The 20,658-nt window shown below is 42.6% G+C and overlaps 4 protein-coding genes across 8 annotated transcripts in view; 3 read left to right on the top strand and 1 right to left on the bottom strand.

Moving 5' to 3' along the window:
- Nucleotides 1-387, top strand: part of LOC103709502 — a 28,935-nt gene extending 28,548 nt beyond the window's left edge. For all 5 annotated transcript variants that reach the window (XM_039124296.1, XM_039124294.1, XM_039124297.1 and 2 more), the window contains one exon: nt 58-387. In XM_039124296.1, coding sequence (XP_038980224.1) covers nt 58-165 — 108 coding nt within the window. In that variant the 3' untranslated portion in view covers nt 166-387. The remainder of the gene's footprint in view (nt 1-57) is intronic.
- Nucleotides 388-4,471: 4,084 nt separating this feature from the next.
- Nucleotides 4,472-7,484, top strand: LOC103709505 (omega-3 fatty acid desaturase, chloroplastic). The gene is made up of 8 exons (XM_008794899.4): nt 4,472-5,222; nt 5,322-5,411; nt 5,537-5,603; nt 5,703-5,795; nt 5,883-6,068; nt 6,171-6,251; nt 6,733-6,870; nt 6,966-7,484. The coding sequence occupies exons 1-8, from the start codon at nt 4,705-4,707 to the stop codon at nt 7,155-7,157; spliced, it is 1,365 nt and encodes a 454-aa protein (XP_008793121.2). The 5' UTR covers nt 4,472-4,704; the 3' UTR covers nt 7,158-7,484.
- A 5,686-nt stretch (nt 7,485-13,170) lies between these two features.
- LOC103709513 lies at nt 13,171-16,992 on the top strand. The gene is made up of 2 exons (XM_008794913.4): nt 13,171-14,647; nt 14,732-16,992. Exons 1-2 carry the CDS (start codon nt 13,792-13,794, stop codon nt 15,094-15,096), a joined length of 1,221 nt encoding a protein of 406 aa, XP_008793135.2. The 5' UTR covers nt 13,171-13,791; the 3' UTR covers nt 15,097-16,992.
- LOC103709517 (zinc finger CCCH domain-containing protein 33) lies at nt 16,785-19,500 on the bottom strand. The gene has a single exon (XM_008794927.4). The coding sequence runs from the start codon at nt 19,308-19,310 to the stop codon at nt 17,271-17,273; it is 2,040 nt and encodes a 679-aa protein (XP_008793149.3). The 5' UTR covers nt 19,311-19,500; the 3' UTR covers nt 16,785-17,270.
- Nucleotides 19,501-20,658: the final 1,158 nt, after the last annotated feature.

Below are 20,658 nucleotides of genomic sequence, written 5' to 3'. Positions count from 1 at the left end.
ACTCTATAAATGATGATAATATAGGCCCCATTTAACAACTGCCCATGTTTCTTACAGAGATTGAGCCAACGAACTGAGGAGTTGCAAAGTGGGGCTGAAAATTTCGCTGATATGGCAAATGAACTAGTGAAAACAATGGAAAAGAAGAAGTGGTGGAAAATATAACTGTTATCACAAATCTTAACTTGCTATGGGTGCTCATGAATGTTATCCCACTGCATCCTGCATAATGGGGATGATTGTTGTATAGACTCGCTTCTGGACGGAGTTGTTCACCAGCTTTACTAGCCAAAGCAAGTTCACTCTTATCCTCTCTCTTGATTATCGAATATTCAGTGTCCTGAAATAAGACCCTTTACAACATTTTAACCAATTGTTTGAACCTCATTGCTTTGTTTCCATTTTTTAAAATTGAAATGCCAAAATTTTGATAAAAAATCTGTTTGGTATAGTAATTCTTATTTTTTTTGTTTTTGAGAACTGAAGTATGGTTTTTGGGAATGAAGCTATTAAAAATACTTTTCAATTTTTTGAAAAGAAATATATTTTGTTTTACCATTGCTGTCAATACTGTTATCTCTGCTTTCACAGCCACAATTGCCCATATAATCACTGTTGCTGCTGCTGGTCGCTGTCGGCACCATCATTATTATTTATCAAATTTATTATATTTTAAAAATAATTAACTATATCAATATATTTATATTTAAAAAAATAGAAAAAACAATAAAATTTTGACTTTCGCTTTTAGAAATAAAAAAAATTAAAGTGATGTCAGATGTAATCTAGGTTGGTTTGGCTGAATCTAACAGTTGCGTGGGAGAAAAAAAAGATATTTGGCTAGGTGGTTTAACTGTTTGACCTGCATGACTTGGTTGAGTCCATATAGTCTGTAGTTTGGGTTTGGACTGGAGAGGCCTTGGTTGCTAATCATGGTGTGCATCCATACATGAGACAGCGATCATGAATCCAGTGAAATCCACATGGTATACTTCCTGCAGGATGCAAGTTTTGGTTTCAACCTTTAAAAAAACTAGCTCCTTCCATTGTAAATGAAACATGCTTATAAATATGAACTTCAATTGACTAACCCATATCTAAGATATAGAATACGAGACTTGCGCTTAAAACTTAGACAACACGATCATGTGGACAGGAATCTTGATGAGTTAGAAGCAAGAGCTAGATGGGGTTGTATGGTGCCAGCAAATTGGCCATCTCTTGGTTGAGGCATCAAACTTGATATCGCTGGTCTGTCCTTCCAGCTTCAGTAATTCCACTGACCCTGTAAAATCAAATTAGTAGCAGAGCCACACATCACAAAAAAAAAAAAAAGGAAACAAATAAAGCAACGGATCCACTGTGCCTCATTATTGAATGGTGGCTGTTCCTTCAGCTCAAGACATTAGACAACTTGAGTATATGGGGGGGAAAAGAATTGTGGTCATGACCCAAAGTTAGCAAAAATGATCGCCGATAGATGGATTATGCCATTACCGCGCCTGTATTACCCAAAAGAAAGAAGATGTTCTTGAATTCATGGTGGGGCCATCTCATATCATGGGAAAACTTACGAATCACGTTTCAAAGGAGTTGGAGCCTGGAGCCTGGAGCCTGGAGCCTGGAGGTGCGCTCTCGCTTTTAACGGGCTCGCACCAAGTACTGATGGGGCTCAGCCAGGAGCCATCATCCATGACTAACTGATAATGATTCATCTCTTACGAGCTCATTCAAATCGTAATCAGGTGAAGATGCGCACCGATGACCTTCTCTTTTCTGGGTCCAGGCCGTGGAAGTCGTTGATCAAAATGCAGGATGGGATGAGCACAAGTATATGGTGAAATTCTCCAGTATGCAACGAAATTCCCCAAAGGAGTTCACACTAGCCACGATCTTTACATTGTTATTTCCCACACGGGTTGGAAAATTGAGAGAGATGAGAACCGAGAAATTAAGAAACGGGTGAGACTTTGATTTTGCAATTTCAATACTTGAGTTCTCTGAAATAACTTTTTTAGATGGATGATGGTATCTTGGAAAAACACAAGATTAGACGAGCAATAGTTCGACTGCTACTTTCCCTGCCCTTTCCTTCCTCTAGCAAGCAACCATCACTGGTACAGGAGATAATCTAAAGATATCAGGACGATCAATTGTCCAAACTAGCCCTTCAAAGTTCCTTTTTTTTTCTTCCTCATCCTAAATTCTTATTATCGACGGCAGCTATTTATTTATATGCTTCGTTCCGCGAAATAAGTGATTCAAATCAATGGGAACTACCGGCGTTTTTTTTATAAAAAAAAGTCATATATCATGACATCATTTTAACAGCATGACAGCTCTTGAGAAGATATGGTGGCTTAGAGTCGTGCTCTTCTTGGTTACTTTTTTTCAAACTTTAGAAAAAATCAGTCGGTCCTCTTTAAAATTTTGATTCAAAGTCTTGTCAACGCGTTCAAATATGGAAGTTTTGAAACCGTCCATCCAATTTAACACGCATGGTATGAAATATGGAAACAATATACCGAGGTGCCTTGCCTTGCTTAAATTCCCAAGGTCTAAAACCATGCTGCGAGCTTCATGCTCCAATACAACGATATCAAAAGCAATTTAAAGAGCTTGTGCTACCCCTCCCTAAATCATCCCATTTATTTGCTCGGGGGTAATTACCAAGACAAGTTGTATGATGAATAAAGTCCAAAAAAAAAAAAAAAATGATTGGCATTGTACACAGTCACATGATGCATGTAGTATAGAATATAATTTTTTCCAGCCTAATGCTTAATTAATGAGTTCAATTGTTTTGATCCATCATTTTTGTATTTCCTCTGAGGGATATTTGACTTTCCTAAGGATTACATTATTGGACTCAGCTGCACAACAAACGAGAATCTATGGGCCAGCCAATGGTATTTTTAAGCTTAAAATTGAGATCGCTTGTAGAAACATAGAATTTGACATAGTTTTGTAGTCATGCAGAAAGAAGGCTGTATCTCAATCTTATGACATCGATGACTGACTAAATTCCATTGGCTATTGTCATCTTAATGCTTGCATCATTTTATGTAAAAATTATAACTAAAAAAGCTCATGAATTATATAACATGCATCACTTTTTAAAAAGCAATTTGTTTGTTTTTCTTCATCTAACCTGTACGGAATAGATCCTCGCATTAAAAAAAAAGGGGGCCCCCAAAAGTGCTCTTGTTCACGTGGTACATGCCTAATCTTTCTCTATAGATAGATAATATCTAAACCAAGCTCAATTTCTGTGTCGGCTATAAAGACACATAAAGACAATTCAATTAAAATCTTTGCTTTTGCAACCTTTGATCTGAGTCAAGGATTCCCACGACCCAACATCAATTAATTTGACACTCCACAATCTTTTTAGATGACCATCCGGCTTGATGTTTTCAACCTATGGGTCTAGTAGAAAATTTAATTAGCGAAACCTTTGACTAGGTCTTGCGATGGCAGCAATCTATCATGCTCTGAAATCTCGCATGTAAAGCTCGAAAATGTAATATGTATGATATACTCCAGTTCGCTAATCTAGTTCTAATTTGCAATCTTTAACCAAGAATCATAGCCAATGTCTATTTGTCTAACTTTTTCATAATAAACATGCTAACAATTTTACTGATCAACATCCAAGAATTCTATGATCTTTTATATATAAATAAGCTTCGATGAATAGCATATTTTAACATTCAAAATAGAAGGTCATGCTCCAACTAAAAATACAAGAAAAAAATGAACATATAACTCGCACATGCCTTCAATGCATGCGATAGTTTTCTGTCAATGTCTTGGATAATAGTCTATGATGTTAACAAATTAAAGGGCAATGAATAAAAAATATCACGTGTGCGCTGCTAGCTCCATCTCAGCCACAAAATCAAGGATAGGACATATATATATATATATATATATATATATATATATATATATCATATGTGCGAATTGTGAAATATCATGGCTAAATATAACAAATATTTTTTAAATTAGATTTTTTTTTTTTTTTTTTTTTGGGTGCGTTGTCGCACTTTCAGGAAAGAGAGAGTTGATCCGCGCTCTGAAATGTTCCACGTGAATCACCTCTTCAACACAAAAAAAATATCTCAAACCATACCAGTCAACGATCGCCTCCGACCCCCGGAGACCGACCCAAAATCGCACGTCACGGGAAACAGAGAGTTTCTGCGTACTTTCTTGGACCCATGGGTTTTTTTTACTGGGATCAATACTCATGTGAGTACAATGCCACCCTGATACGGCAGATGAGATAAATTTTTACCCTTTTCTGGGCCTAATTTGTACCGAGTCACCACCACCAAACTCTCCGCGTTCGTGCGACTCGTTTGGGTCAAAACGTCAGCCGTTTCACGCGCGCCGACGCCGTCAAATGCCGAACCAATCTCACCATAAATCCTCTGAACCAAGCACGCCCCTCCTGCCCTGCAACTTGGCATCGAAAGAGGGGGGGAGGAGAGAGAGAGAGAGAGAGAGAGAGAGAGAGAGAGAAAGAGAGAGGCAGACGAGAGGCTCTCCGAAGAGAAGGACGACCAGCCTCTAGAGGCTCATCTCTTCTCCTCCAAGCCTTCTCCTTTGCCTCTCAAAAACCTTGTACCAAAACTTTCTCAAACTCCGTGAAGAAAAAGGCAGGGGAAGGGGGAGAGGAGGGCTTTTTGTTTAGTTTCTATGATGGCGAGTTCGGTTCTATCTGAATGCTGTGGTATAAGACCGCTGCCGGCGTATTTCTCCCGGCCCAAATCCAGGCTCCAGCCGCCGCGGAGGAGCCTACCCTGTCCGGCCGTGCGCGGCATGGATTTCCGCCGCCAGATCTGCCTCGGAGGCCGGGCGCCCCAACGGGACTGGGCGCTGAGGGTGAGCGCGCCGCTGAGGGTGGCGACGGTGGAGGAGGAGAGGGAAGGAGGGGAGGTTAGCGGGAAACGGGTGAATGGGTGTGAGGGAGAGGAGCCGGAGTTCGACCCGGGGATGCCGCCGCCGTTTGGGCTGGCGGAGATCCGGGCCGCCATCCCCAAGCACTGCTGGGTGAAGGATTCATGGAAATCTATGAGTTACGTCGTCCGAGATGTGGTCGCCGTGTTCGGGCTCGCGGCCGCCGCCGCCTACCTCAACAACTGGATGGTGTGGCCGCTCTACTGGGCGGCTCAGGGCACCATGTTCTGGGCTCTCTTCGTTCTCGGCCACGATTGGTATGGATTTCCGCCATCAAGATTGGTTTTTTCGTCTATTTCCCATTGGGCTTAAGCCAATTTTTGTCTGTATTCTTATAAAAATTGAATCTTTGGCAGTGGGCATGGAAGCTTTTCAAGCAATCCGAAGCTGAACAGCGTGGTTGGGCATTTGCTCCATTCCTCCATTCTCGTGCCTTACCATGGCTGGTATGTCCCCCTGTTCCCAATCTGAGCTATAGTGGCTAATTAGATTCAAGGAAGTAGAAGAATTGTTGTCTCTGTGATGTTTGGATGTCTAATTGGTACCGGGGTAACTCTGCTGAAATCCGCAGGAGGATTAGTCACAGGACTCATCACCAGAACCATGGGCACGTCGAGAATGACGAGTCGTGGCATCCTGTTAGTCTCTTGCTACTACTTTGTCTTTCGGGTTGATTCTTGTTTTTCGTCAAGCACTTTGATTTATTATTGGTTCTTGTCATTTCGGATTTCTTGCAGATACCAGAGAAGTTATATAGAAGTCTGGATTCTGCAACTCGGATTTTGCGGTTCACATTGCCTTTCCCAATGCTTGCATACCCCTTGTACCTGGTGAGCACCCACACTTCAATTGGGATCAATTATGGACTCTGAGGATCCCAATATAGCTAAATTTTTGATCTGTATGTTGATTTACAGTGGACAAGGAGTCCAGGGAAGAAAGGTTCACACTTCCATCCGGGTAGCGATCTATTTCTTCCAAATGAGAGGAAGGATGTGATAACGTCGACGGCGTGCTGGTCAGCAATGCTGGTGGCGCTTGCAGGATTAACATGGAAATTTGGCCTTGTTCCAATGATAAAGCTGTATGGAATTCCCTACTGGGTAGGTCTATTAATTCTTTTAATTATGTTTACTGTTAATGAGAGCATTCATGGATTTTTTTGTTGTGAATTTTGTTATGATTAATTGTGGTTCGGAATGCAGATATTTGTCATGTGGTTGGATTTTGTGACATACTTGCATCATCATGGGCATGATGAGAAACTTCCTTGGTATCGCGGAAAGGTATAAAATCGTATATATATACGTCTTTTTTTCTAGTGTGCATCTATCAATCTCCAACCATTTAGAAAAGCCACAATTATATTTAGGAGCTTAATTTATATGCATCTTAAAGTTAAGGATTCATCGTGTAGTATATCGGGAAATCGTTTTCTAAAAAACTTTCAATGGAAATGGCAAATCTTTTTTTTCTAATTTTTTTTGGGGGGCCTTCTTCATGCTTATTTCTGTCAATTTGTTCCAAAAAGATTAATGCAACCACTAGCTATAAGATCACTGTCTTGTTATGCATATAGTCTTTTTTGTGCTGTTTGCTCAGAATAGAAGAGAGAGTAAATTAGTTTCAAATCCTAGCATATGCAGAAGACAAGTTAGGCTGCTAAAGTTATGACAGTAGTTTGCGGGTGAAATTTGTGCATGGCTTCTTCATTCTTGCTTGTGCATGTGTTTATGAGGTAATGAATGTGCTTTTCTTCTCCTCTAGGCGTGGAGTTATCTGCGCGGAGGGCTGACAACATTAGATCGGGATTATGGATGGATCAATAACATCCACCATGATATTGGGACTCATGTGATACATCACCTCTTCCCACAGATACCACATTACCATTTAGTAGAAGCTGTAAGTATCACTGGCTTTTTAGCTTTTCTTCAGCATTCTTCAGAAAGATGAATGAGAAACCTTTAATACTCATAAACCATGCATTGATGTATCAGACTGAGGCAGCGAGGCCGGTGCTTGGAAAGTACTACAGGGAACCTGAGAAATCTGGTCCTTTTCCATTTCACCTATTTGGTGTCCTTGCGAAGAGCTTGAGAGACAATCGCTACGTTGGGGATACTGGAGATGTCGTGTACTATCAGAATGATAGTCAAATGAATAGTTTTTCACAGAAGAACTCAGATTGAAACTTAGTTCGCATGCATCTGAAAATTTCAGATTCACAACTGTTCGAATCGTCAGCTTTCCTCAACCAGAATTTTTGCACACGCCTTTTTAGGGCCCTAGTATCCATTCTTTTCTCTTCCAGCTAGAAGGGAGGAGATTGCAGATTGACATGAAACTTGTCCTCAAATGAATTTGTTATGATATGTAATCAAACATGAATTTTTGTATGTATTAAGCTGCTCGGGAGTATCATCTCAGCATAGCGAAGCTATAATTGTTTTAGGTGAAAATCTCAAGTAATCAAAGAGAAAAAGGTGGAAAAAAGAATACTGTCTGACTGCTGGTAACTGTTTCTTGCGCCCTTAATTTCCATGTCTAGCGTGCATATGATTGGCGAAAATGAAAAGAAGATGAGATTTTTGATTGTACGGAGGAATTCTACACCACTTGCCATCTATCTTGACCGAAAGAGCATGGATTCCACCCATCTCTGTCATGGGACAGAGGGACTCGTTTTCCATATGGCGGGGGCTATTTCAATGGTGCTCTTGGTGAAAGCAAGGGGTGTCCTTCTCTCATCTCCCTTTGTTCCAGTGCGCACGCCAGGAAATGTCACTGAGTGAGTGGGTGGTGGGAGCTGTTGCTTATGTGGCATACCTTCTCAATTTATTGAGTGGTCAGAAATGCATGCTTTCTTAGTCTGCTGCACTGGTTCATTTCATCTTGTGTTTGATTTGATGGACCAACAAAGGTGGGAAAGTCTCCTTGCTCTCCTTGCTATAAAGCTTTATTGAGCTTTATAGCAATCTTTGTTTCATTATATTTGAAATTTCGGGCCAATTCCTACTTTGAGAGTTGGATCTGATGGAAATGAAGTTAGGCAGCATAATTCATTTACTATAAATTCAGGAGAACTCGAAGTCTTTTGTATATTAGCAGAAACTATATTGACTAGGAGGATAGTATGAATGGGAGGGGAAAATTACAGGAAAAAAACTTAGAATCTGGACACCCTTGGTTTACTACAGCTTGTTTTGCTGACAGAAGAAACTTCGCAAAAATAGAAATACACGATTTGTTAAATGAATTATGAGTGCATGATGGATGGATGATAGATTCAACAAGATCAGAAAATAAAACATCATGGAGTATGATCGGGACAGCTGATAGGTCGGTCTCAGAGACTCCATTATTTATTTCTTTCAATGGGGATCACAGCCAGCCCATACTTTATGAGTTCTGAAGCAGACGTCCATAATTCATATATATATATATATATATATATATATATATATATATATATATATATATATATATATATATATATATATATATATATATATATAATAATGGAGATTCGTGATTAATTTGATGCAAACTTCTTGTTCTTTCCCATCTTAAGTATGATTTGACGTCGAAGTAGCAGACTAAAAGGATGATGAGAAGCCTCTCCAGTTGGAATATAAATCCGAGCATTGCTTCTCCACCTGGGTAACACTTGTTCTTGCTCTCCAATCATCAAGCATACACGTGCAATTAATGCCATCTCAAATCCAATGGCAATTTTATTGAACTGAATTTTTTTATGTTTTGAGCAAAAGTTGCGGCAAGGAAAACAGCAGCAGACAACCCTCATGAAACAAAAGGTTTTTTTTCTTCTTCTTCTTCTTCTTGATTGAAATGGGAGGTGTTAACCACCTGGAATCTATTTAAAGGGGAGAAGATCCCTCATGAAAGAAAGTTAATGGTCAAAGTAATCACTATTTGGGTTAACAGCCGAGCACTTGGATGGTAAGGCCTTTGTGTATGAAGAAAATTCAGGTGACTAGCCCTGTGACATAAGGATTTCTTCTGAGATTGGTTCAATAATGTTTTAGCATTTGGTTTAGATCACAAATTTTTTGCGATGCCATGGCACAATCATCTTCTCCTATTCATTTGTTATTGGCGCAGTGAGCATGCTCAGAACCTACCCAAGGATAAATGATATTGATCCATTGCATTATTGTTGCATGTGTTGCTAAAAGTAGTCATATTATAGTGAAAGGTTGCTATAATAAATCCAATCCTTAGCCTGAGGCCTCATGAATCATCAACCTTTACAAATACTGAGGACAAGTCATTCTAAGAAATCGCCGGCATGAGAACATAGAGGCATCAATGATCTTATAGGCCATTTTAAATAATCTTTTCAAACAATATTAAAAAAATTAAAAAAAGGAGAGAGACTAAGCCACTTCGCTTCTAATGAGCTATGCGCAAGAACGTAGATGCCTAGATAAGATTCTCAAGTTGCATACAGTCAACTCATGACTACAATACGGAAAGACATTTTTATTTTTCTAAAGAAACTTGAGTTGTAGCATTATTGCTTGGGGAAGAGATGATATCCTAAAGGCTAAAGTTTGTTCCATAGTTTATGCAAGAAATTATAGACATGAAGGACAAATTTAGACCTGTTGTATTATGACAAATTTAGACCTGAAATCATGAATATTTAAACCTGAAATTAACATGCAGTTTGCTTTGCTATTAAAAAAAATGGAACAATTCGACTATTTCTACTGCAGGGGTTTTCCTCTAGCTGAAGCTCATAAACTTGGTATTAAGAAGTTGGCTCCTCATGTTGATGGACATCCATCTTGGTTCTGTCGGTATGAAGGTTTTGGAATTCAAATGAATAAAAATGGGAGATTTTTGGAGCTGTAAAGGATTTAGTAGAAGCAGAACTTGTAGAAAAATATTGAGAAAATTATATAAAATACTTCAAAAAGATGACTTGTTAGGCTGTGGTTGTGAAACTGGGACTAGATAGACTGTCTGGCAGAGAAGAAAAGATGCTTTACTATGTTGGGATGAGGCAGCGAAGGCTGGTCCGATGAGAGGGTCTTTGAGTGTAATAGTATCTTAGCAGTAGCATTTAATGATGTGATGATATATAAGTTATTGCTTCTTGAGAATTCTCTGAAAACAACTGGCCGTTTATTATGGTAGAAGTCTGTGGATAGATCTCCATTTGCTGTATCTGAGGAATGTTTCTGGCAGGTCATGAACATCCATGCTTCAAGTCCTGCAGACTCATCCTTCCATTTCTATTGCTATACACATTTGATTATGATTCATAATGGTCTCAAGTAGATCAGTTGATATGGATGACAATATTAATGGCTTGATGACAGGTATGGGGCAGTGAATAACTTACTACTTTCCATGATTCTTCATGGAGATTTCTGAATGAATTCTTCGAACAACTGGTTGGCGCTTTACATGATGCCTGCGAGAAGACATCCATGTCTCTAAGGCCGAAATCAAGTTAGATTGTTGGAAGGATTTGCTAAACCTAAATGGTAATATGAGCCTTTTCTGGCTCACAAACAGATGTATCAAGACCAAACCACCCAGAGTAACGCCCATAATGCCATGAAAAGGCATAAAATGTGCCATACAAGAAGTGAATCCACCAATAATATTAGAACTCCTCAATTTTCTCTAAGAAACTCTAGATGCTCTTAAGAAATATATAGGACTCAATTTAAATAAAAGCTGCATATATGTAGGAGAGAAGACATGCAAGCTCACTTGACTGTTTCTCCCAAGTGCCACATAACATCATCCACATCCTCTTGCTTATCCACTAGACCTAGGCCAACAAAACAAGTGCGGCTCTCATATATGCAAAGAAAAGCCCTGCATAGTTTCAAGAAACAAAGGGCTTAAGCTTGTAACAATGAAGGAGGCCCAATTGGAACTTTATCCAGCCCTACAATTAGAAACAGACTAAGCCCAGGCCTCATATATGTGCACAAAGACGGAATAAAAAGGTCCATTGGCACTTTGGACTCTCTCTCTCTCTCTCTCTCGCTATATGTGTGTGAATAAAATGGTAATTCGTGCAATCCAATGATGCTATACAGCTATACGTTCATAAGGAGTGAGCTAAAACTGGTTCTTCTGACAAGTTGGCCCTTTACAAAAGGAGGAGGCATAGGCCCAAATTAGCACATTGAACAAGCACTTGAAGCAATGCCGCATGTTTTAGTTAGGAGAAGTTATTGTCTATACTCCATGCAGCCGATTATAGATACTACATCAAGATATATGTTTGATGAATGGGGTCTATAGAAATCAACAATGGTCATTGGCTGCGTTCACGGCTATACTGGCGCAGGCAGTGTAAGCAATAACTTCTTTTTTGATAGAGAAAACTTTTACTGCTTGAAAAACTAATATTTTTTTGGATAATGGAAAAAAAAAACAAAAATTGGAACTAAATTTCTAAATTTAGCTAAAATTTTCCTTTGCTTCAAACGCCCCTAAAAAACTGGATGATGCTTGTGATCGGGTCTCAGAATGTTCGCCAGAGTGCAGAATCCACTGAACATCGGGTGGAGTGCTCGAATTTTTATTCCGGGGTGGTGGATTAATCGCACAAAGATGCATCTAATCAATCAAGAGAATCTTGGTCAGGCCACTTTTTAGATGGGGAATGTCGGCCGGGCAGTCATAAAGTTAGATCAATGATGGCTTGCTATGATCCCACTGGCCTTCTGTTATGTGCCCCGTGTGCTTTTACGCCATAAGAATATGTTCTCCTCATTTATATATGTGTATATATATATATATATACATAAATATGCTTTGGGATATTTTTGATTTTGTATAAGTTAAGATTTGAGATATACTGAATGCTCTAGAAGAGATGTGAGAGTTTCTGCGTCTGAGATCTATAATACCTACCTTAGAATTACATGCAACAATTGTTTTCAATTTTTTTTTTAAAAAAAGGAGAGTTTGATGAAACTATGAAATTATGGGAAACAAAAGATTGGTTATCCACATTGCTATTATAATATGAACGTTCAGGAGTTTGATTCCGCTCCTCAGGATTATCGCTTCTCCGCTACAGCCGATCATATGTTTCTTATACGCAAGACACTCATTATCTATAGCAAGATCCAGTTATATATAAATTAAACATATTTATTTAGATCAACAAATACAGCTTACATCAAGATTCCTACAAATGATAAACAATAAACGGCTGTGGATGCCAATTAACTAGCCTATTCATAGGAAATCTTCATCTTCAGTTGAGTGATGGACATTCACTTGGTAAGGAGTTCCAAGATTTACAACTTGCTTCAGTGATGTACGGCGATTGGGACCAATTGGGAGGGACTAGTACGGAGTATCCATGTTTAGACCGGATTTAGAGGAAGTTTTAAAGAAAGGTTCAACCAGTTCTTCTTGTGCTACTCACGGCTATCGTGAGGATCTATTGGACGAATGAAATTCTAAAATTTTTCTCAACAAGCATTTATTTGTTGCGACCATAGCATCAGAAAAATTTTGCATCTTCACCGATTAGTCTTCATTATGCAGTCAGAATCTTCTTTTGGAAATTATAAGATTTTGGGCGAAGATTAGAAATATCCCCTGGGGTTTTTAGAAATTGCTAATTTCTAAGATGTCTATTTTTTTACTCTCTCTCCCTCTCTCTCTTTCTCTGTTTTGTTTCATCGACCGTACTGTAAGCCTGTAATATAACTTTTGAGGATTTTTTTTTCTCTGCCCCATAATTTTTCCACCTCCCTTACATTAAAAAAGAAAAAAATCCCATTATCCTATTGGAATCAGCAAATATTTAACCTTAGTTGATAAATAGAAGTTTTCCTTTTTCACAATTTTTTACTATTAAGGACAAAGCAACATCATCACAGATTTATTAGATTGAAAACCACCTCAACATTGTACAAATTACATCATGATTCTTTTCCTAGCGGGTCCGTCTGGCTCGCACTCAAGAAACCTTTCGCCAAAACAGAGTTGTATCCTAATTCGCATCTAGCGTGTGGGTGGCAGCTTTTTGCAAAGGATGTATCAAGACGTCCCTATCAGCTAAAAAAGTTCTCCACATTCATTTATCCAAGTGGAACAAAAGAGACCATGGCTCTGCATCCCTATCCATTAAAGTAAAATATCATCTCCAATGCAAGATTAACATGTCCCACTTACTTCCTAAACAAAAAAAAAAAAAAAAAAATCTCCTGCCACCAAAACCAAATACCCCATTAGTTTCGGTGACATCAGCCAATTAGAAAACGAGGCTCCCGTGGGTGCATGGTCGATCATTCAACCCTCGAGTCGGTGCTCTGACCGTACCACCACAATCCGCAAACAAATTGGAGGCCCCACCCATGCATGTCGACTGCATCCGCCAAAACCAAGTCAGAAACATCGGCTGGTGCGAGGACCGGATTTGCCGCTGTTTTGGTCGTAAACCTCTTCCAATCTCTGACACCAACTCCACCCTTCTTTCCTTCTTTCTTTCTTTCATCCCCCAACCCAAATGTGAAACGCTAGACCGGAAGAATGGTGGATAAAATGGGAGACCGAAAGGAGGAGCGATGGGACCCATACCTCGACATCTTTTGAAACCAGCACCAGCTTCCCCTCCCGTTCAAATACAGAGCCCGCCCCAACGCATTCACCTTCTTTTAGCCTTTCCACCAACTCGCATGCCACCCTCTCTAATGCTCCCTTGGCTTCCCTCCTCTGCCGGTTCAAATTCTCACTCTCTGGCAGTCATCAAGCGACGTTAAATTCCACGCTCCCATCATTATTCCTGTTCCCCTCCTTCAATTTCCTCTCCTCATGAAGCTCTCTTCCCCCTCTTTCGACTCTCGCTCGAATGCTGCTGCAGAAGGCTGTCTGTCGGGAATTCTGCACCGCTTTCTTTGCGGGAGTCTCCGCAGTTACGGAGATGGAGAGGAGGCCGATGAGGTTGATGCTGCTCTTGGCCAGGAGTGGAGGAAGGCTGAGAAGAAGGCAACGCGCACTCCTGGCATTGTGGCGCGCCTCATGGGGCTAGAGTCTATGCCCGTGTGCCCGTGTGCTGCTTCCGAGTCGATCGGGAGAAGCCGGTCCACGAACTCGCTCGAGACATGGCCTGGGTTTCTCTCCGAGAGAAGCCGATGTCCCCCGGTCAGGACATCACTGTCTTTCCGAGAAGTACCGACGTACTTGAGGCAGGAGAATGAGGACTTCCTGCTTCTGAGCTTCGCGCCCGATGATGAGGGAGAGACGATGGGATCGAGTGGAATGAGACATGGGACGCGCTTTCGAGAGATGAAGGAGAGGAAGAGAGAAATCACGTGTGTTGAAGAAAAGAAGAAGAAAAAGAAGAGAGACGAGCATCAGCACCGTCGCAAGAAGAATGTGCCTCGGAGAAGGCATGATGAAGTTGAGGACTCCGCAGTCCATTCTCCAAAGAAGAATGCTCGTAGGAAAGGCTGTCGAGGTACCAAAGCAGAGGATTTGATCAAGCCCACAAAGCACGCAGAAATGCCAAAAATGTTGCGCAGCTCCAGCATTGCAAAAAAGAAGCTAGAAAATGCTCGAGAGAAAGTGGAATCGGAATGCAGCTCCCAAAATTCCAGCCCCGTTTCGGTTTTGGATCTCGCATGCGCCGATGATGACTGCCGCATCAATAACAATTCCCCATCTTCAGGTAATGGCTATGTCGTATACTGACACTAGTTTCTGAAATGTTGTATTTTTTGCTAATTGTGATCCGCATCTCTATATGATGCAGAAGAAGAGAAGCAAACAGCAGAGCAGAGTTCGAGAAGGAAGCTATCATCAAACTTTGAGGATGTCAGCTGCTGCTTATCTCCAAGCATTGGCCTTGTTAGATTCTCCAAGGATGGAGGAGTGAGGTCACTTGATAAGGAAAGCAAGAGATCAAGGAAGCCAGAAGCACCCTGTCCAGATTTTTCGGACGTTTGGGGAAACATGCGCAGGCTAGGAGAGGAGGATCTGAAGAATTCTCCATGGATTTCGAAAGAAATGTGGAGTTCAGAAGGTGTTGGGGATATTGCAGCTGATCTTGGGCTAGAGATATTTGATCTGCTTCTCTGTGAGGTGGTATGTGAATTTCTTAACTGCATTGCATTGTGAAATTGTACATGAAACTTGAAACTTCCTGTTCCCCTGCAAATTTCTCCAATGAATATGTGAACTAATGCAGAAAAGTTCATAGTTAAAGTCACCATCTCCAGTCATCATTTATTAGTCAAAAAATGGACTGAGTTTTTTTTTTTTTTTCGAATACGAAGGATACTTTATAAACCTGAATTGCAAGACAAAATGGATAGAGCAGGTCAAAGAATCAAAATAAAAAATAAGAAATCTTGCTAGATAGCAGGTAACTTTAATTCCCATCATTGGACTATATCTGTTCTCAGTCAACATTATAGTCCAGAATGTTTCATGGATGTCGCTGGCAGCTGAAAGTCTATCTCCTTGCAGAATTCGCAAACTAGGATATCAATTAAGACCGAAGAAAGGGAATTTTAATAATGAGGGAAAAAGAAAAGATGGCAAGAAAATAGTACTAAGTCAAAATATCAATTGGTTGATGAAAATTAAAATTTTTGCCAGATTGCAGCAACCGATAAAATCTGCAACATGACTCGATTCATTGCAACCTGATGAAAAAATATAAAGCTAGATGCAGGCGAGATAGAAGCTGGCAGTTCGCAATATAACTTATGGAAAACATATAAAAATAGATGCAGGCTAAATGGAAGTTGACATTTGGCAATATAACTGATGAAAATACATAGAACTAGATGCAGGCTAAATAGAAGTTATGTAGAAGACTTTAGAATGGTTCAACAAGATGAAGCCAAATAACTTGCTCAACAAAAACGAGATCTTTTGATGTCGCATCCTATCGACGAAGATGGATTTTCTTCCATGCTTACCAGTCAGCAGGGTCTTGAAAGAGGAAGGAAATCCCAATATTATAAAAGAAAAGCAAAGGTGCTAAATTTCTTTGCCATGACAGGGATTGTTTGAAGTATGGGATTGATGACAATGCATAGTCTATAATTTTGCAAGTCGGTGGTGATTTAAGAAATGATCTGTATCATAATCGAGGTCGTAAGAGCCGTGACAAAGTGGCTTGAGAATTCTTACAAGTTACGAGGGGTTTGAATGCATCCAACTCGATTTAGCAAGCGATGTATTTGAATGTATTAGTAAGCCATACATAGGATTAAGATACTGTGGACTTTCACCCAAAATGATGCTTGCATCTGAAACAAGCAATAAGATGACTCAGTCCCAGATGATTTCTATACTCTGTGTAACATTTAACGGCATTGCCTATTTTCACCTAACACGTTACCTTTGAGGGACTGGAGTCCGAGTAATTTCAGGCAACAAAGCGTATGAAGAATAAGACAAAGCAGAAAGGAGACCGTAGACAAAGTATGGAACAACAAAAGATCATGATTTGTGATCAGGGACCAACTTTTTTTTGGAAGAAGCAATTTCCAATCTCCACATAAATAAAGGAGCTCTCCAATAGACAAGGAATATATTTCCAATCTAGCAACAAAAGGAAATTGCAGTAGGAGGACACGAAAAGAAGTGGAGGATAGCATCATTCGGTTCGCGCATGGGAGAAATAATGTAGCTACAGTCAGCCAAAACCACATTACCTTGCAGCAAGTATAGAACCAGTCCATCTACAGGCTAAAAAAAAAGCCAGCAGGTACATATTCTCTGATATCTTCCACAAATATAAGATGACAAACGGAATCCGCTGAAATAAATATGATTCCCAAATCATTGTTCCATGAAGAAAGGGCAAATGGCAAACAATGTATACGCTGAAACAAAGTATCAACATTGCAAGAGTATAAGCTGCTCGATATATCTATACACATACAAACCCTTGCCCAAAGAAAGGCCGCTCAGCCAAACAAATAAATACAGGACGCAGGGGGTTAACATGATTCGATGGTCCATTAGCAGAAGCCTTTACCAAAACAAAAAAAAAAAAAAAAGGAAAAAAGAAGCTTCTACAAGTCTTCTTATTCTCTTCTTCATAATATTGGGAACTCTGGTGAGCCATCTTCTATCAGTATATTCTTCCTCTCAAGCTATATATGAATGAAAGAACGTTTGTACTGTCGTCTCTAATAAGCTCAGATACCCTTCGGGCATGTTTTCTTCTCGAGGAAATGGCCAGTGCTAAAACTATAACTGATTCAAAGAATATAAGAAACCAAGGAAGAAATTAACTTGTCAGATCAATGATAGGTATTGGTTGATGATGGCCTTTAGGCCATAATCTTCCCCTCCCAAGAAGAGGGGAGCTCTGAACCATGGAAGTCGCCTCCAGCAGCGTTGAGTTGGTACCTCTTCTGCTGCTGTTCCAGGCCATGCCGGCCCATCGGTGCCGCTGGTCCGTCCTTCACCAGAGACTGCACCCAGGAAAGGTCGGGCTCATCCATACCCCCCGGCACTGCGGCTGACGCCGGGGCTGCCCCTCCAAAGCCACTTCCAGCCTGATTGGTTCGGAAGTTTAAAGATGCCGACTTTCTCAGCTTGTTCAGCTCCTCCCCTTGAACTCCCCAGTCCAGCTTCCCGTCCGGCGAGCCCCAGTCGGAAAATGATGCAGCCGCCGCTGCAGCGGTAGTCATTGAAGAGAGGGTCGACTGGCGACCTGCCGTCGCTCCGCGGTCAATGAAGCTCTGGCTCCGCTTTGCAAACGCTGAGGCCCTCGAGCTCATGATGGCCTTTGCCATCGAGTGGTCGAGCCCAAACGATGAAGTCGCACTCACGGTTGGAGAAGAAGGCAAGTTGCCTCCGTAGCCAGAAAGCAATTGAGACCGGACTCCAGTGGGTGACTGGAATTGAGCTCCGGCCGAGGATGAGGCGGTTGCCGTCTTTTTCGGAGGAAGCCCCTGCAACTGAGACAGCACGGATGGATCAAGAGAACCAAATAGCTCGTTAATATCTGATGCCCGAGAGGCGGCGGCGACGGCGGACAGGGAGTTCGGGGTCCAGTTGGCCCGAGGCGAGGCGGTGCTCGAGAACTCATCGATCAGATTCTGCCGGTACCCTTCAAGCCCGAGCAAATCCAGGTCGAAACTCAAATCCCTGGCGCTTAGCGGTGCCTTCAGCCTGCTGCTCGGCAGCTGCAAGGAGGGCGGAGTCGCCAAGCTGCCCGGCTGGTTCATCCAGCCTGTCGCCGCGCCCAAACCCGACGAAGCCGACGGCGACATGGCCGACCCTGTCTGCTGCATCATCATCAAAGCTGTCGCCATATCCAACGACGACAGCCCCGGTGACGACGACTTTGGGGAGGAGAGCATCATCCCGGCGACGGAGGCGGCAGAAGGGTTGACCGAGCGGAGCTCCTCGGGCTTGTGGGCGAAGAAGCAGACGCGGCGGTTGCAGCCGGTCTCGTCCTTGCATAGGCGGGTCCGGTATTGGGCCGGGTGGAGCCAGCTCTCGAATACCCCGTGGGCGTACTCGCAGGCGTCCCCCTTCCGGCACGACCCCTTCCGGAACTCCGGACAGGGGACGCAGCTGTAGAGGTACTTCCGGGGGTCGCGGCGCCGGGCGTTCTCCCCCGGGTGGACGAACGGGCACTCCGTCCAGTCGTGGGAGTAGGCCCTGGAGCAAGGTTTGACCTTGAAGGTGTACATCCGGAACTCGTCCGTGCCGTAGATCCCGTTATTGATATCGGGGAGGGTGATGTCCAGAGGGTATTTCTTCTCGCCGGACTTCGTCTCCTCTTCTTTTGCTCCTCCGGGGGATGAAACCCCAGGGCAAGAGGCTTTGAGGACGACTTCGAGGGAACGGGCGGTCGAGGCGGAGAACTGGCGGGCGATGACGTCGCCGGGGCGGTTCCCGGCAGCGTCGGGGGCGTCGACGTCGGCGGCGGCGTCGACGAGCATCTTGACGATTCCAAGGGACGAAGGGGAGCCGCCGGAGGCGGCGCAGTGGAGGGGGGTGGTGCCGTCGGAGGGAGAGCAGCGGGAGGCCTCGGCAGGGCGGATGGAGAGTATGTAGGCGAGCACGGCGGGGCTGCCGTAGAGGGCGGCGATCATAAGCGGGGTGCGCTGCTCGAAGCCCATGGTCCGCCGGCCGGGGGAGCGGCAGTACCAGGGGGCTGGGCTGTCGAGGGGGAGGCCGTCGTCCTCGACGGCGCGCTTGAAGGCGGGGAGGTCGTCGGAGGCTGAGAGCTCGAGGAGGAGAGAGGCGAGGGAAGCCACGGCCGGCAGCTTCTCGGGGTCGCCGCCGGCGCCCATGGCGGCTGGGCCGGTGGGGGGAGACGGAGGCGGTAAGGGCTTCCTGGGGCCGCTACACATATCCTTTTTCGGACTTACGAGAACCGCGATCTGGGTTTGGAAGGGAAGGCCAGGGAGGGGCACGGGGGGTCGAGAGGAAGTTGGTCGTCGGGTGGGGCTTTTGTAGTTGGGGTGGAGAGGATAAAATAGGAAGGAGGTAGCTTCCGGGCGTTGCCTTCTTGGACCGCCAGCACGGCGCGAGAGGGCGCCAACCGTCTTCCCCGACTTCGGAATGAAACGCAAACTTCCTCTAAATGAAATTCAAATGAAAATAAAATGTAAATGATAAATGAAATTCAAATGAAAATGAAATTCAAATCCCAGGGACCGGATTCGCGGCATCTCATTGCCGCCCTTACTCTTGGTACCATGTAACGGACCTCACCTCATCGTGTTGCTGCTCCACTCACTATGACTCATCTCCCATCTCATTATGATCCAAACCATCTTAATTTAATCAATCTTTTCATAATTCGAATTAGACCTAGTTAGCAGATTATTTTTTTTTGTCCGACGAAATTAAATTTAATAGATGATAATAAAGTATCTAATTTCTCTTACAAGCGAGAATTACAGCAAATGACTCGAAGAAGCTCGCACCCTCGCATCCCAGAGTCCGTCCGAAGCTGAAGGCGGTTCAATGCGCGTCGATAATGCTACGGGAAAGCCAAGGAGTGGGAGGTGGGCCCCGTGGGCCTTTATGTCTGCAAATGGGAGATCGACACATCATCCGTGCTTCCCGGCTAATAAATGTGGGGAGGATAAATTTGTCCGCCCGCCGCCCCCAATCAGAGAGGTTGGACACGTGTCGGGTGCTTTGACCGGCTTTGACCGGAAGCAAGCACGGTGGGTGAATGCGCGGTCAGCATTCCACTTGGGTTCCCAATCGCAGCGAATCACCGTGCAGTTTCCCGATCCCGCCTTTTATTAATTTAGCTATTATTTTATTAATTTGGCTATTCTTTTATTCATTATTAATAAATGTAACGCACTCTGCAGGCTCGGGTTCCAAGACGGAATCTCGAATCCGGAGTAAGTTGCCAAAAATATCGTCCCTCCTCACGGGTGCGGGGATTGGGGCACCCTCCACGATCTTACCGCCTCCATTGACCTTCATAATAACAGCTTTTGCCCATGCAATATGATACTTTTTCTTGAATTTATATTTCTTACAAATTTTTCTTTCAAAAGAGTTTGTAATCCAACATCTTAAAAATATCTTTGATGCTTCCATTTTTTAAACTCTATTACGATAGTTGCCGTATTTATTTAAAAAAAGAAAATAAAAAAAGAAACTTTGATAGATTAATAATAGGCTACATGGAGGTGACGATAACGACATGGAGAAGGCCGACAGGGGCACTTCAGA

Source organism: Phoenix dactylifera, chromosome 3, assembly GCF_009389715.1.
Source record: "Phoenix dactylifera cultivar Barhee BC4 chromosome 3, palm_55x_up_171113_PBpolish2nd_filt_p, whole genome shotgun sequence".
Classification (NCBI taxonomy): domain Eukaryota; kingdom Viridiplantae; phylum Streptophyta; class Magnoliopsida; order Arecales; family Arecaceae; genus Phoenix; species Phoenix dactylifera.
Note: the sequence above shows the minus strand (reverse complement) of the source record. Positions and strands in the feature narration are given on the sequence as shown.